General features: G+C 55.9%; 1 protein-coding gene across 1 annotated transcript in view; it reads right to left on the reverse strand.

Annotated features, from left to right (window-relative positions):
* LOC149437848 (uncharacterized) overlaps positions 1-16,146 on the reverse strand; it is a 74,839-nt gene that overhangs the window by 16,492 nt on the left and 42,201 nt on the right. Inside the window, exon 4 of the mRNA XM_089660520.1 lies at positions 988-1,061. Within this exon, the coding sequence (XP_089516646.1) occupies positions 988-1,061 (74 nt within the window). The remainder of the gene's footprint in view (positions 1-987; positions 1,062-16,146) is intronic.

Genomic DNA, 16,146 nt, shown 5'->3' on the forward strand with positions numbered 1-16,146 from the left:
TGTGGCCCGCACATGCTCTTTGCACTTGTGTCTTGTGTCTTTGTGTTGCTATTACTCTGTTCTGACTCTCGTGACTCTCCTGGTATCTGATTCGGCTTGTGACTGGACTATTCTTTGTATTCTCCTTTGATCTGATCCTCTGTTGCTGAACCCGGCTCGTGACCTGTGATTCTCGTCTGCTGTCCTGTACTGTTTTGTCCTGTTGTTGTTGACCCCGGCTTGTCTGACTACTCTTTTGTCTCTTCCACCAGCTACACGCCATTGGCGGCGGCCATTACCGCAGCTGAGGTGTCTCGGGGGCCGCGACCTGGTCCCTGGCTGCGTCAAGTCCATCCCCACCATCAGGGGCCCTGGTGAACGGCAGCCTGGGACTTAGACTCCGCGCCCTGAGGGACTTCGGTCTGTGGGTGGTGGTTGTCGTCAGCCAGTGCGTTACATTGTTAGGCCTGCCTGTCCGTTCCTCGGCCCCTGCCCTGACAACCCTCTGTATAACCGGCCTGTGTTATGCAGACGATTATTTCAATCATTATAGTGTTATTGCTGATATAGCCGAGTTTCCTCTTTCTCTGACAAAAAGGAGGTGGTGGCAGTGTGAAGGGTTAATTGAGTAATTAATCTGACCCAGTAACAATCGATTCAGGCTGCTGGCACATCGATTGTGGTCCATTAGCTGGAAAATCGTTGTGCAGGGTGCAGCTGGGTGTGGCATTGTTACACACGTCACATCGCGGTTTTAGATTGGCTAGTCCTTCAGTCATGAGTTTAGTGAGAAGGTCTGGGGTCTGATGCCGCAATTGTCACATATTGGATGTCGCGATCGTGGGATCATCACATGTTGGTGATAGCGATCTTGCGATCGTGACATGACACTCCTAATTCTAGCAGGAAAAGACTGGATGTGTCTTGTGTCTCTGCAGCTTGCTGATTGAAACTATCCTGCCACTGATGAGTTTTTACACAGCTATATCTTTTGAGGGATGACGTTACCTGTCATTTTTTTGCAGTCCAGGAAAAATCTTTTCACGTCTTTTACATCATTGTCTGGAAATGTACGCTTTGCACTAGAAAAACAAAAACAAAAAAACAAAACAAAGTTTAGTTTCCTCAACCACTTAAAGTGTTACTAAACCCACAACAGTACAATCAGTCTGTAGATGCAGCAAAGCATGCTTGTTATACTCACTGTGGAACCTAAGGGGTTAACCCTCTGCATTGTTTAACGCTGTTTCATCCTGTCTTCTCTGATCATCCCCTTCTTCTATTGCCCCCCCCCCTTATCTCCTGCTAAGACATATCATGTGGAGACACCCTGCACATGCTCAGTTTGATATGTATTGATAGAGAGGTTTTTATTTTTTCTTGGGAGAGTACAGTCCAGACAGCATCACTTCTGCATCCTCCTAGAGGAGAATGAAAACTCCTCCTGAAAGCTTTAACGAGTGCTCTGCTGGACACTGATAGAAGTCACAAGACTGCTATATACTGCTGATGAGAAAAGGTATTTAGCGGTTTATATTTACTAAAATAATTGCATTTCCATGTTCTGTGTACTGTGGGAGACCAGATATAGTGAATGCAGGGTCCGCGGGCAGAGCAGATATAGTGAATGCAGGGTCCGGGGAGAGCGGATATAGTGAATGCAGGGTCCGGGGAGAGCGGATATAGTGAATGCGGGGTCCGGGGAGAGCGGATATAGTGAATGCGGGGTCCGGGGAGAGCGGATATAGTGAATGCAGGGTCCAGGGAGACCGGATATAGTGAATGCAGGGTCCGGGGAGAGCGGATATAGTGAATGCGGGGTCCGGGGAGAGCGGATATAGTGAATGCGGGGTCCGGGGAGAGCGGATATAGTGAATGCGGGGTCCGGGGAGAGCGGATATAGTGAATGCGGGGTCCAGGGAGAGCGAATATAGTGAATGCGGGGTCCGGGGAGACCAGATATAGTGGATGCGGGGTCCGCGGGGAGAGCAGATATAGTGAATGCAGGGTCCGGGGAGAGCGGATATAGTGAATGCGGGGTCCAGGGAGACCGGATATAGTGAATGCGGGGTCCAGGGAGACCGGATATAGTGAATGCAGGGTCCACGGAGAGCGGATGTAGTGAATGCAGGGCCCAGGGAGTGCAGATATAGTGAATGCAGGGTCCGGGGAGAGCAAATATAGTGAATGCGGGGTCCGGGGAGAGCGGATATAGTGAATGCTGGGTCCGGGGAGAGCGGATATAGTGAATGCGGGGTCCGGGGAGAGCGGATATAGTGAATGCAGTGTCCGAGGAGAGCAGATATAGTGAATGTGGGGTCCGGGGAGAGCGGATATAGTGAATGCGGGGTCCGGGGAGAGCCAATATAGAGAATGCGGGGTCTGGGGAGAGCGGATATAGAGAATGCGGGGTCCGGGGAGATACGATATAGTGAATGCGGGGTCCGGAGAGAGCGGATATAGTGAATGCAGGGTCCGGGTAGAGCCGATATAGAGAATGCGGGGTCCGGGGAGAGCGGATATAGTGAAGGCGGGGTCCGGAGAGAGCAGATATAGTGAATGCGGGGTCCAGGGAGAGCGGATATAGTGAATGCGGGGTCTGGGGAGAGCGGATATAGTGAATGCGGGGTCCGGGGAGAGCGGATATAATGAATGCGGGGTCCGGGGAGAGCGGATATAGTGAATGCGGGGTCCAGGGAGACCAGATATAATGAATGCGGGGTCTGGGGAGAGCGGATATAGTGAATGCGTGGTCCGGGGAGAGCGGATATAGTGAATGCGTGGTCCGGGGAGAGCGGATATAGTGAATGCGGGGTCCGGGGAGAGCGGATATAGTGAATGCGGGGTCCGGGGAGAGCGGATATAGTGAATGCGGGGTCCGGGGAGAGGGGATATAGTGAATGCAGGGTCTGGGGAGAGCGGATATAGTGAATGCGGGGTCCGGGGAGAGCGGATATAGTGAATGCGGGGTCCAGGGAGACCGGATATAGTGAATGCAGGGTCCGGGAAGAGCGGATATAGTGAATGCGGGGTACGGGGAGAGCGGATATAGTGAATGCGGGGTCCGGGGAGAGCGGATATAGTGAATGCGGGGTCCAGGGAGAGCGGATATAGTGAATGCGGGGTCCGGGGAGACCAGATATAGTGGATGCGGGGTCCGCGGGGAGAGCAGATATAGTGAATGCAGGGTCCGGGGAGAGCGGATATAGTGAATGCGGGGTCCAGGGAGACCGGATATAGTGAATGCAGGGTCCACGGAGAGCGGATGTAGTGAATGCAGGGCCCAGGGAATGCAGATATAGTGAATGCAGGGTCCGGGGAGAGCAAATATAGTGAATGCGGGGTCCGGGGAGAGCGGATATAGTGAATGCGGGGTCCGGGGAGAGCGGATATAGTGAATGCGGGGTCCGAGGAGAGCGGATATAGTGAATGTGGGGTCCGGGGAGAGCGGATATAGTGAATGCGGGGTCCGGGGAGAGCCAATATAGAGAATGCGGGGTCTGGGGAGAACGGATATAGTGAATGCGGGGTCCGGGGAGAGCGGATATAGTGAATGCGGGGTCCGGGGAGAGTGGATTTAGTGAATGCGGGGTCCGGGGAGAGTGGATTTAGTGAATGCGGGGTCTGGGGAGAGCGGATATAGTGAATGCGGGGTCCGGGGAGAGCGGATATAATGAATGCGGGGTCCCGGGAGAGCGGAAAAAATGAATGCGGGGTCCAGGGAGACCAGATATAGTGAATGTGGGGTCCGGGGAGAGCGGATATAGTGAATGCTGGTTCGGGGAGAGCGGATATAGTGAATGCGGGATCCGGGGAGAGCGGATATAGTTAATGCGGGGTCTGGGGAGAGCGGATATAGTGAATGCGGGGTCCGGGGAGAGCGGATATAATGAATGCGGGGTCCGGGGAGACCAGATATAGTGAATGCGGGGTCTGGGGAGAGCGGATATAGTGAATGCGGGGTCTGGGGAGAGCGGATATAGTGAATGCGGGGTCCGGGGAGAGCAGATATAGTGAATGCAGGGTCAAGGGAGAGCGGATATAGTGAATGCGGGGTCCGGAGAGAGTGGATTTAGTGAATGCGGGGTCTGGGGAGAGCGGATATAGTGAATGCGGGGTCCGGGGAGACCGGATATAATGAATGCGGGGTCCCGGGAGAGCGGAAATAATGAATGCGGGGTCGAGGGAGACCAGATATAGTGAATGTGGGGTCTGGGGAGAGTGGATATAGTGAATGCGGGGTCCGGGGAGAGCGGATATAGTGAATGCGGGGTTCGGGGAGAGCGGATATAGTGAATGCGGGATCCGGGGAGAGCGGATATAGTGAATGCGGGATCCGGGGAGAGCGGATATAGTTAATGCGGGGTCTGGGGAGAGCGGATATAGTGAATGCGGGGTCCGGGGAGAGCGGATATAATGAATGCGGGGTCCAGGGAGACCAGATATAGTGAATGCGGGGTCCGGGGAGAGCAGATATAGTGAATGCGGGGTCCGGGGAGAGCAGATATAGTGAATGCGGGGTCTGGGGAGAGCGGATATAGTGAATGCGGGGTTCGGGGAGAGCGGATATAGTGAATACGGGGTCCGGGGAGAGCGGATATAATGAATGCGGGGTCCGGGGAGAGCGGATATAGTGAATGCCGGGTCTGGGGAGAGTGGATATAGTGAATGCCGTGTCCGGGGAGAGCGGATATAGTGAATGCGGGGTCAAGGGAGACCAGATATAGTAAATGCGGGGTCTGGGGAGAGCGGATACAGTGAATGCAGGGTCCAGGGAGAGCGGATATAGTGAATGCAGGGTCCAGGGAGAGCGGATATAGTGAATGCAGGGTTCGGGGAGAAGGGATATAGTGAATGCGGGGTCCGGAGAGAGCGGATATAATGAATGCGGGGTCCGGGGAGAGCGGATATAGTGAATGCGGGGTCTGGGGAGAGCGGATATAGTGAATGTGGGGTCCGGGGACAGCGGATATAGTGAATGCGGGGTCTGGGGAGAGTGGATATAGTGAATGCGAGGTCCGGGGAGAGCGGATATAGTGAATGCAGGGTCCGGGGAGAACGGATATAGTGAATGCGGGGTCCGGGGACAGCGGATATAGTGAATGCGGGGTCCGGGGAGAGCGGATATAGTGAATGCGGGGTTCGGGGAGAGCGGATATAGTGAATGCGGGGTCCGGGGAGAGCGGATATAGTGAATGCGGGGTCCGTGGACAGCGGATATAGTGAATGCGGGGTTTGGGGAGAGTGGATATAGTGAATGCAGGGTCCGGGGACAGCGGATATAGTGAATGCAGGTCCTGGGAGACCAAATATAGTGAATGCGGGGTCCGGGGAGAGCGGATATAGTGAATGCGGGGTCTGGGGAGAGTGGATATAGTGAATGCGGGGTCCGGGGAGAGCGGATTTAGTGAATGTGGAGTAAGGGGAGAGCAGATATAGTGAATGCAGGGTCTGGGGAGAGCAGATATAGTGAATGCAGGGTCCGGGGAGAGCGGATATAGTGAATGCGGGGACCGGGGAGAGCAGATATATTGAATGTGGGGTCCGGGGAGAGCGGATATAGTGAATGCGGGGTCCGGGGAGAGCGGATATAGTGAATGAGGGGTCCGGGGAGAATGGATATAGTGAATGCAGGGTCCGGGGAGAGCGGATATAGTGAATGCGGGATCCGGGGAGAGAGGATATAGTGAATGCGGGGTTTGGGGAGAGCGGATATAGTGAATGCAGGGCCCGGGGAGAGTGGATATAGTGAATGCGGGGTTCGGGGAGAGCGGATATAGTGAATGCGGGATCCGGGGAGAGAGGATATAGTGAATGCGGGGTTTGGGGAGAGCGGATATAGTGAATGCGGGTTCCGGGGAGAGCGGATATAATGAATGCGGGGTCCGGGGAGAGCGGATATAATGAATGCGAGGTCTGGGGAGAGCGGATATAGTGAATGCGGGGTCCGGGGACAGCGGATATAGTGAATGCGGGGTCTGGGGAGAGCGGATATAGTGAATGCGGGGTCCGGGGACAGCGGATATAGTGAATGCAGGGTCCGGGAACAGCGGATATAGTGAATGCGGGGTTCAGGGAGAGCGGATATAGTGAATGCGGGATCTGGGGAGAGAGGATATAGTGAATGCGGGGTCTGGGGAGAGCGGATATAGTGAATGCGGGGTTCGGGGCGAGCGGATATAGTGAATGCAGGGTCCGGGGAGAGCGGATATAATGAATGCGGGGTCCGGGGAGAGCGGATATAGTGAATGCGGGGTCCGGGGACAGCGGATATAGTGAATGCGGGGTTCGGGGAGAGCGGATATAGTGAATGCGGGGTTCGGGGAGAGCGGATATAGTGAATGCGGTGTCTTGGGAGAGCGGATATAGTGAATGCGGGGTCCGGGGACAGCGGATATAGTGAATGCAGGGTCTGGGGAGAGTGGATATAGTGAATGCGGGTTCCATGGGACAGCGGATATAGTGAATGCAGGTCCTGGGAGACCAGATATAGTGAATGCGGGGTCCGGGGAGAGCGGATATAGTGAATGCGGGGTCCGGGGAGAGTGGATATAGTGAATGCGGGGTCTGGGGAGAGTGGATATAGTGAATGCAGGGTCCGGGGAGAGCAAATATAGTGAATGTGGAGTAAGGGGAGAGCAGATATAGTGAATGCAGGGTCCGGGGAGAGCAGATATAGTGAATGCAGGGTCCGGGGAGAGCGGATATAGTGAATGCGGGGTCTGGGGAGACCGGATATAGTGAATGCGGGGTCCGGGGAGAGCGGATATAGTGAATGCAGGGCCCGGGGAGATTGGATATAGTCAATGCGGGGTCCGGGGAGAGCGGATATAGTGAATGTGGGGTTTGGGGAGAGCGGATATAGTGAATGCGGGGTCAGGGGAGAGCGGATATAGTGAATGCGGGGTCAGGGGAGAGCGGATATAGTGAATGCGGGGTCTGTGGAGAGCGGATATAGTGAATGCGGGGACCGGGGAGAGCGGATATAGTGAATGCGGGGTCAGGGGAGAGCGGATATAGTGAATGCGGGGTCAGGGGAGAGCGGATATAATGAATGCGGGGTCAGGGGAGAGCGGATATAATGAATGCGGGGTCAGGGGAGAGCGGATATAGTGAATGCGGGGTCTGTGGAGAGCGGATATAGTGAATGCGGGGTCCGGGGACAGCGGATATAGTGAATGCGGGGTCTGGGGAGAGCGGATATACTGAATGCGGGGACCGGGGACAGCGGATATAGTGAATGCGGGGTCCGGGGACAGCGGATATAGTGAATGCGGGGTTCGGGGAGAGCGGATATAGTGAATGCGGGATCCGAGGAGAGCGGATATAGTGAATGCTGGGTCTGGGGACAGCGGATATAGTGAATGCGGGGTCTGGGGAGAGTGGATATAGTGAATGCAGGGTCCGGGGACAGCGGATATAGTGAATGCAGGTCCTGGGTGACCAAATATAGTGAATGCGGGGTCCTGGGAGAGCGGATATAGTGAATGCGGGGTCTGGGGAGAGTGGATATAGTGAATGCGGGGTCCGGGGAGAGCGGATTTAGTGAATGTGGAGTAAGGGGAGATCAGATATAGTGAATGCGGGGTCTGGGGAGAGCAGATATAGTGAATGCAGGGTCCGGGGAGAGCGGATATAGTGAATGCGGGGACCGGGGAGAGCAGATATATTGAATGCAGGGTCCGGGGAGAGCGGATATAGTGAATGCAGGGCCCGGGGAGAGTGGATATAGTGAATGTGGGGTCCGGGGAGAGCGGATATAGTGAATGCGGGGTCCGGGGAGAGTGGATTTAGTGAATGCGGGGTTCGGGGAGAGCGGATATAGTGAATGCGGGATCCGGGGAGAGAGGATATAGTGAATGCGGGGTTTGGGGAGAGCGGATATAGTGAATGCGGGGTCCGGGGAGAGCGGATATAATGAATGCGGGGTCCGGGGAGAGCGGATATAGTGAATGCGGCGTCTGGGGAGAGCGGATATAGTGAATGCGGGGTCCGGGGAGAGCGGATATAGTGAATGCGGGGTCCGTGGACAGCGGATATAGTGAATGCGGGGTCTGGGGAGAGTGGATATAGTGAATGCAGGGTCCGGGGACAGCGGATATAGTGAATGCAGGTCCTGGGTGACCAAATATAGTGAATGCGGGGTCCTGGGAGAGCGGATATAGTGAATGCGGGGTCTGGGGAGTGTGGATATAGTGAATGCGGGGTCCGGGGAGAGCGGATTTAGTGAATGTGGAGTAAGGGGAGATCAGATATAGTGAATGCAGGGTCTGGGGAGAGCAGATATAGTGAATGCAGGGTCCGGGGAGAGCGGATATAGTGAATGCGGGGACCGGGGAGAGCAGATATATTGAATGCGGGGTCCGGGGAGAGCAGATATAGTGAATGCGGGGTCCGGGGAGAGCGGATATAGTGAATGCAGGGCCCGGGGAGAGTGGATATAGTGAATGTGGGGTCCGGGGAGAGTGGATTTAGTGAATGCGGGGTTCGGGGAGAGCGGATATAGTGAATGCGGGATCCGGGGAGAGAGGATATAGTGAATGCGGGGTTTGGGGAGAGCGGATATAGTGAATGCGGGGTCCGGGAAGAGCGGATATAATGAATGCGGGGTCCGGGGAGAGCGGATATAGTGAATGTGGAGTAAGGGGAGAGCAGATATAGTGAATGCAGGGTCCGGGGAGAGCGGATATAGTGAATACGGGGTCCGGGGAGAGCAGATATAGTGAATGCAGGGTCCGGGGAGAGGGAGAGCGGATATAGTGAATTCAGGGCCCGGGGAGAGTGGATATAGTCAATGCGGGGTCCGGGGAGAGCGGATATAGTAAATGCGGGGTCCGGGGACAGTGGATTTAGTGAATGCGGGGTCCGGGGAGAGCGGATATAGTGAATGTGGGGTCAGGGGAGAGCGGATATAATGAATGCAGGGTCCGGGGAGAGCGGATATAATGAATGCGGGGTCAGGGGAGAGCGGATATAGTGAATGCGGGGTCAGGGGAGAGCGGATATAATGAATGCGGGGTCCGGGGAGAGCGGATATAGTGAATGCGGGGTCTGTGGAGAGCGGATATAGTGAATGCGGGGTCCGGGGACAGCGGATATAGTGAATGCGGGGTCTGAGGAGAGCGGATATACTGAATGCGGTGATCGGGGACAGCGGATATAGTGAATGCGGGGTTCGGGGAGAGCGAATATAGTGAATGCGGGATCCGGGGAGAGCGGATATAGTGAATGCGGGGTCCGGGGAGAGCGGATATAGTGAATGCGGGGTCTGGGGAGAGCAGATATAGTGAATGCGGGGTCCGGAGAGAGCGGATATAGTGAATGTGGGGTCTGGGGAGAGCGGATATAGTGAATGCGGGGTCCGGGGACAGCGGATATAGTGAATGCGGGGTCAAGGGGGAGCCGATATAGTGAATGCGGGGTTCGGGGAGAGCGGATAAAATGAATGCGGGGTCCGGGGAGAGCGGATATAGTGAATGCGGGGTCTGGGGAGAGCGGATATAGTGAATGCGGGGTCTGGGGAGAGTGGATATAGTGAATGCGGGGTCCGGGGAGAGCAGATATAGTGAATGCAGGGTCCGGGGAGAGCAGATATAGTGAATGCAGGGTCCGGGGAGAGCGGATATAGTGAATGCGGGGTCCGGGGAGAGCAGATATAGTGAATGCGGGGTCCGGGGAGAGCGGATATAGTGAATGCGGGGTCTGGGGAGAGTGGATATAGTGAATGCGGGGTCCGGGGAGAGCGGATATAGTGAATGTGGAGTAAGGGGAGAGCAGATATAGTGAATGTAACGGAACCGGAACCCAGACCGCACTGAGTTTTTCCGTTATAGCACAACTTCCCCTGTCCGAACACCATCCACGGACCACACCCTCGGAATCCCTCAGGAAAACAGACAGACAACCAGCTCCTACTAAAACAGGAAGTCAACTAACTTTATTGTACACAAAACATGTTTTATACAGAGGGCGGGGAAAGACAACCAGGGACAGGAAACACCTCATCACCCCTCCCCATCCAACCAGACACAGAACAATGGGATGCAACCATGTGGCAAAGGACATTGCCCAACCCCCACACCAATACACAAACAGTACATCCCATAATAGTTGGCTGGACAGGGAGACACAGCACAATGGGGGGTAGCACATGGTAAACAGACAATGGACAACACACTATACACAGAACTCAGACATTCACATACACACCCTGTAACCCTTAACAGGCACAGGGTGCCTTAAACATAATGATTTGGGGAGATGATACAGAGGTCCCCCCACCCCCAAAAGTCACTCCCGTCACAGTGAATGCAGGGTCCGGGGAGAGCGGATATAGTGAATGCGGGGTCCGGGGAGAGGGAGAGCGGATATAGTGAATTCAGGGCCCGGGGAGAGTGGATATAGTCAATGCGGGGTCCGGGGAGAGCGGATATAGTAAATGCGGGGTCCGGGGAGAGTGGATTTAGTGAATGCGGGGTCCGGGGAGAGCGGATATAGTGAATGTGGGGTCAGGGGAGAGCGGATATAATGAATGCAGGGTCCGGGGAGAGCGGATATAGTGAATGCGGGGTCAGGGGAGAGCGGATATAATGAATGCGGGGTCAGGGGAGAGCGGATATAATGAATGCGGGGTCAGGGGAGAGCGGATATAGTGAATGCGGGGTCAGGGGAGAGCGGATATAATGAATGCGGGGTCCGGGGAGAGCGGATATAGTGAATGCGGGGTCTGGGGAGAGCGGATATAGTGAATGCGGGGTCCGGGGACAGCGGATATAGTGAATGCGGGGTCTGGGGAGAGCGGATATACTGAATGCGGGATCCGGGGAGAGCGGATATAGTGAATGCGGGGTCTGGGGAGAGCGGATATAGTGAATGCGGGGTCCAGGGAGAGCGGATATAGTGAATGCAGGGTCAAGGGAGAGCCGATAGAGTGAATGCGGGGTTCGGGGAGAGCAGATATAATGAATGCGGGGTCTGGGGAGAGCGGATATAGTGAATGTGGGGTCTGGGGAGAGCGGATATAGTGAATGCGGGGTCCGGGGACAGCGGATATAATGAATGCGGGGTCAAGGGGGAGCCGATATAGTGAATGCGGGGTCCGGGGAGAGCGGATATAGTGAATGCGGGGTCTGGGGAGAGCGGATATAGTGAATGCGGGGTCTGGGGAGAGCGGATATAGTGAATGCGGGGTCCGGGGACAGCGGATATAGTGAATGCGGGGTCTGGGGAGAGTGGATATAGTGAATGCGGGGTCCAGGGAGAGCGGATATAGTGAATGCGGGGTCCGGGGAGAGCGGATATAGTGAATGCGGGGTCCGGGGACAGCGGATATAGTGAATGCGGGGTTCGGGGAGAGCGGATAAAGTGAATGCGGGGTCTGGGGAGAGCGGATATAGTGAATGCGGGGTCCGGGGAGAGCGGATATAGTGAATGCGGGGTCTGGGGAGAGCGGATATAGTGAATGCGGGGTCCGGGGACAGCGGATATAGTGAATGCGGGGTCTGGGGAGAGTGGATATAGTGAATGCGGGGTCCAGGGAGAGCGGATATAGTGAATGCGGGGTCCGGGGAGAGCGGATATAGTGAATGCGGGGTCCGGGGACAGCGGATATAGTGAATGCGGGGTTCGGGGAGAGCGGATAAAGTGAATGCGGGATCCGGGGAGAGCGGATATAGTGAATGCGGGGTCTGGGGAGAGCGGATATAGTGAATGCGGGGTCCGGGAGAGCGGATATAATGAATGCGAGGTCCGGGGAGAGCGGATATAGTGAATGCGGGGTCCAGGGAGACCAGATATAGTGAATGCGGGGTCTGGGGTGAGCGGATATAGTGAATGCGGGGTTCGGGGAGAGCGGATATAGTGAATGCAGGGTCAAGGGGGAGCCGATATAGTGAATGCGGGGTTCGGGGAGAGCGGATAAAATGAATGCGGGGTCCGGGGAGACCAGATATAGTGAATGCGGGGTCCAGGGAGAGCGGATATAGTGAATGCGGGGTCCGGGGAGAGCGGATATAGTGAATGCGGGGTCCGGGGAGAGCGGATATAGTGAATGTGGGGTCCGAGGACAGTGGATATAGTGAATGCTGGGTCTGGGGAGAGTGGATATAGTGAATGCGGGGTCCGGGGACAGCGGATATAGTGAATGCGGGTCCTGGGAGACCAGATATAGCGAATGCGGGGTCAGGGGAGAGTGGATATAGTGAATGCGGGGTCCGGGGAGAGCGGATATAGTGAATGCGTGGTCCGGGGAGAGCGGATATAGTGAATGCGGGGTCCGGGGAGAGCAGATATAGTGAATGTGGAGTCCGGGGAGAGCAAATATAGTGAATGCAGGGTCCGGGGAGAGCGGATATAGTGAATGCAGGGTCCGGGGAGAGCGGATATAGTGAATGCAGGGTCCGGGGAGAGCGGATATAGTGAATGCGGGGTCCGGGGAGAGCGGATATAGTGAATGCGGGGTCCGGGGAGAGCGGATATAGTGAATGTGGGGTCCGAGGACAGTGGATATAGTGAATGCTGGGTCTGGGGAGAGTGGATATAGTGAATGCGGGGTCCGGGGACAGCGGATATAGTGAATGCGGGTCCTGGGAGACCAGATATAGCGAATGCGGGGTCAGGGGAGAGTGGATATAGTGAATGCGGGGTCCGGGGAGAGCGGATATAGTGAATGCGTGGTCCGGGGAGAGCGGATATAGTGAATGCGGGGTCCGGGGAGAGCAGATATAGTGAATGTGGAGTCCGGGGAGAGCAAATATAGTGAATGCAGGGTCCGGGGAGAGCGGATATAGTGAATGCAGGGTCCGGGGAGAGCGGATATAGTGAATGCAGGGTCCGGGGAGAGCGGATATAGTGAATGCGGGGTCCGGGGAGAGCGGATATAGTGAATGCGGGGTCCGGGGAGAGCGGATATAGTGAATGCGGGGTCCGGGGAGAGCGGATATAGTGAATGCGGGGTCCGGGGAGTGTGGATTTAGTGAATGCGGGGTTCGGGGAGAGCGGATATAGTGAATGCGGGGTCTGGGGAGAGCGGATATAGTGAATGCGGGGTTCGGGGAGAGCGGATATAATGAATGCGGGGTCCGGGGAGAGCGGATATAATGAATGCGGGGTCCGGGGAGAGCGGATATAGTGAATGCGGGGTCCAGGGAGACCAGATATAGTGAATGCGGGGTCTGGGGAGAGCGGATATAGTGAATGCGGGGTTCGGGAAGAGCGGATATAGTGAATGCAGGGTCAAGGGGGAGCCGATATAGTGAATGCGGGGTTCGGGGAGAGCGGATAAAATGAATGCGGGGTCCGGGGAGAGCGGATATAGTGAATGCGGGGTCTGGGGAGAGCGGATATAGTGAATGCGGGGTCCGGGGACAGCGGATATAGTGAATGCGGGGTCTGGGGAGAGTGGATATAGTGAATGCGGGGTCCAGGGAGAGCGGATATAGTGAATGCGGGGTCTGGGGAGAGCGGATATAGTGAATGCCGGGTTCGGGGAGAGCGGATAAAGTGAATGCGGGATCCGGGGAGAGCGGATATAGTGAATGCGGGGTCTGGGGAGAGCGGATATAGTGAATGCGGGGTCCGGGAGAGCGGATATAATGAATGCGAGGTCCGGGGAGAGCGGATATAGTGAATGCGGGGTCCAGGGAGACCAGATATAGTGAATGCGGGGTCTGGGGTGAGCGGATATAGTGAATGCGGGGTTCGGGGAGAGCGGATATAGTGAATGCAGGGTCAAGGGGGAGCCGATATAGTGAATGCGGGGTTCGGGGAGAGCAGATATATTGAATGCAGGGTCCGGGGAGAGCGGATATAGTGAATGCGGGGTCCGGGGAGAGTGGATTTAGTGAATGCGGGGTTCGGGGAGAGCGGATATAGTGAATGCGGGATCCGGGGAGAGAGGATATAGTGAATGCGGGGTTTGGGGAGAGCGGATATAGTGAATGCGGGGTCCGGGGACAGCGGATATAGTGAATGCGGGGTCTGGGGAGAGCGGATATAGTGAATGCGGGGTCCGGGGACAGCGGATATAGTGAATGCAGGGTCCGGGAACAGCGGATATAGTGAATGCGGGGTTCGGGGAGAGCGGATATAGTGAATGCGGGATCTGGGGAGAGAGGATATAGTGAATGCGGGGTCTGGGGAGAGCGGATATAGTGAATGCGGGGTTCGGGGAGAGCGGATATAGTGAATGCAGGGTCCGGGGAGAGCGGATATAATGAATGCGGGGTCCGGGGAGAGCGGATATAGTGAATGCGGGGTCCGGGGACAACGGATATAGTGAATGCGGGGTTCGGGGAGAGCGGATATAGTGAATGCAGGGTTCGGGGAGAGCGGATATAGTGAATGCGGTGTCTTGGGAGAGCGGATATAGTGAATGCGGGGTCCGGGGACAGCGGATATAGTGAATGCGGGGTCTGGGGACAGTGGATATAGTGAATGCGGGGTCCAGGGGACAGCGGATATAGTGAATGCAGGTCCTGGGAGACCAGATATAGTGAATGCGGGGTCCGGGGAGAGCGGATATAGTGAATGCGGGGTCCGGGGAGAGTGGATATAGTGAATGCGGGGTCTGGGGAGAGTGGATATAGTGAATGCGGGGTCCGGGGAGAGCGGATATAGTGAATGTGGAGTAAGGGGAGAGCAGATATAGTGAATGCAGGGTCCGGGGAGAGCAGATATAGTGAATGCAGGGTCCGGGGAGAGCGGATATAGTGAATACGGGGTCCGGGGAGAGCAGATATAGTGAATGCGGGGTCCGGGGAGAGCGGATATAGTGAATTCAGGGCCCGGGGAGAGTGGATATAGTCAATGCGGGGTCCGGGGAGAGTGGATTTAGTGAATGCGGGGTCCGGGGAGAGCGGATATAGTGAATGTGGGGTCAGGGGAGAGCGGATATAATGAATGCGGGGTCCGGGGAGAGCGGATATAGTGAATGCGGGGTCAGGGGAGAGCGGATATAATGAATGCGGGGTCAGGGGAGAGCGGATATAATGAATGCGGGGTCAGGGGAGAGCGGATATAATGAATGCGGGGTCAGGGGAGAGCGGATATAATGAATGCGGGGTCAGGGAAGAGCGGATATAGTGAATGCGGGGTCAGGGGAGAGCGGATATAATGAATGCGGGGTCCGGGGAGAGCGGATATAGTAAATGCGGGGTCCGGGGAGAGTGGATTTAGTGAATGCGGGGTCCGGGGAGAGCGGATATAGTGAATGTGGGGTCAGGGGAGAGCGGATATAATGAATGCGGGGTCCGGGGAGAGCGGATATAGTGAATGCGGGGTCAGGGGAGAGCGGATATAATGAATGCGGGGTCAGGGGAGAGCGGATATAATGAATGCGGGGTCAGGGGAGAGCGGATATAATGAATGCGGGGTCAGGGGAGAGCGGATATAATGAATGCGGGGTCCGGGGAGAGCGGATATAGTGAATGCGGGGTCTGTGGAGAGCGGATATAGTGAATGCGGGGTCCGGGGACAGCGGATATAGTGAATGCGGGGTCTGGGGAGAGCGGATATACTGAATGCGGGGACCGGGGACAGCGGATATAGTGAATGCGGGGTTCGGGGAGAGCGAATATAGTGAATGCGGGGTCCGGGGAGAGCGGATATAGTGAATGCAGGGTCCGGGGAGAGCGGATATAGTGAATGCGGGGTCCGGGGAGAGCGGATATAGTGAATGCGGGGTCTGGGGAGAGCGGATATAGTGAATGCGGGGTCCGGGGAGAGCGGATATAATGAATGCGAGGTCCGGGGAGAGCGGATATAGTGAATGCGGGGTCCAGGGAGAGCGGATATAGTGAATGCAGGGTCAACGGAGAGCCGATAGAGTGAATGCGGGGTCCGGGGAGAGCGGATATAGTGAATGTGGGGTCTGGGGAGAGCGGATATAGTGAATGCGGGGTCCGGGGACAGCGGATATAGTGAATGCGGGGTCAAGGGGGAGCCGATATAGTGAATGCGGGGTTCGGGGAGAGCGGATAAAATGAATGCGGGGTCCGGGGAGAGCGGATATAGTGAATGTGGGGTCTGGGGAGAGCGGATATAGTGAATGCGGGGTCCGGGGACAGCGGATATAGTGAATGCGGGGTCTGGGGAGAGTGGATATAGTGAATGCGGGGTCCAGGGAGAGCGGATATAGTGAATGCGGGGTCCGGGGAGAGCGGATATAGT

This window comes from Staurois parvus, unplaced genomic scaffold (genome assembly GCF_062004578.1).
Source record: "Staurois parvus isolate SC_StPar_1 unplaced genomic scaffold, SC_StPar_1.0 ptg001252l, whole genome shotgun sequence".
Taxonomy (NCBI): Eukaryota; Metazoa; Chordata; class Amphibia; order Anura; family Ranidae; genus Staurois; species Staurois parvus.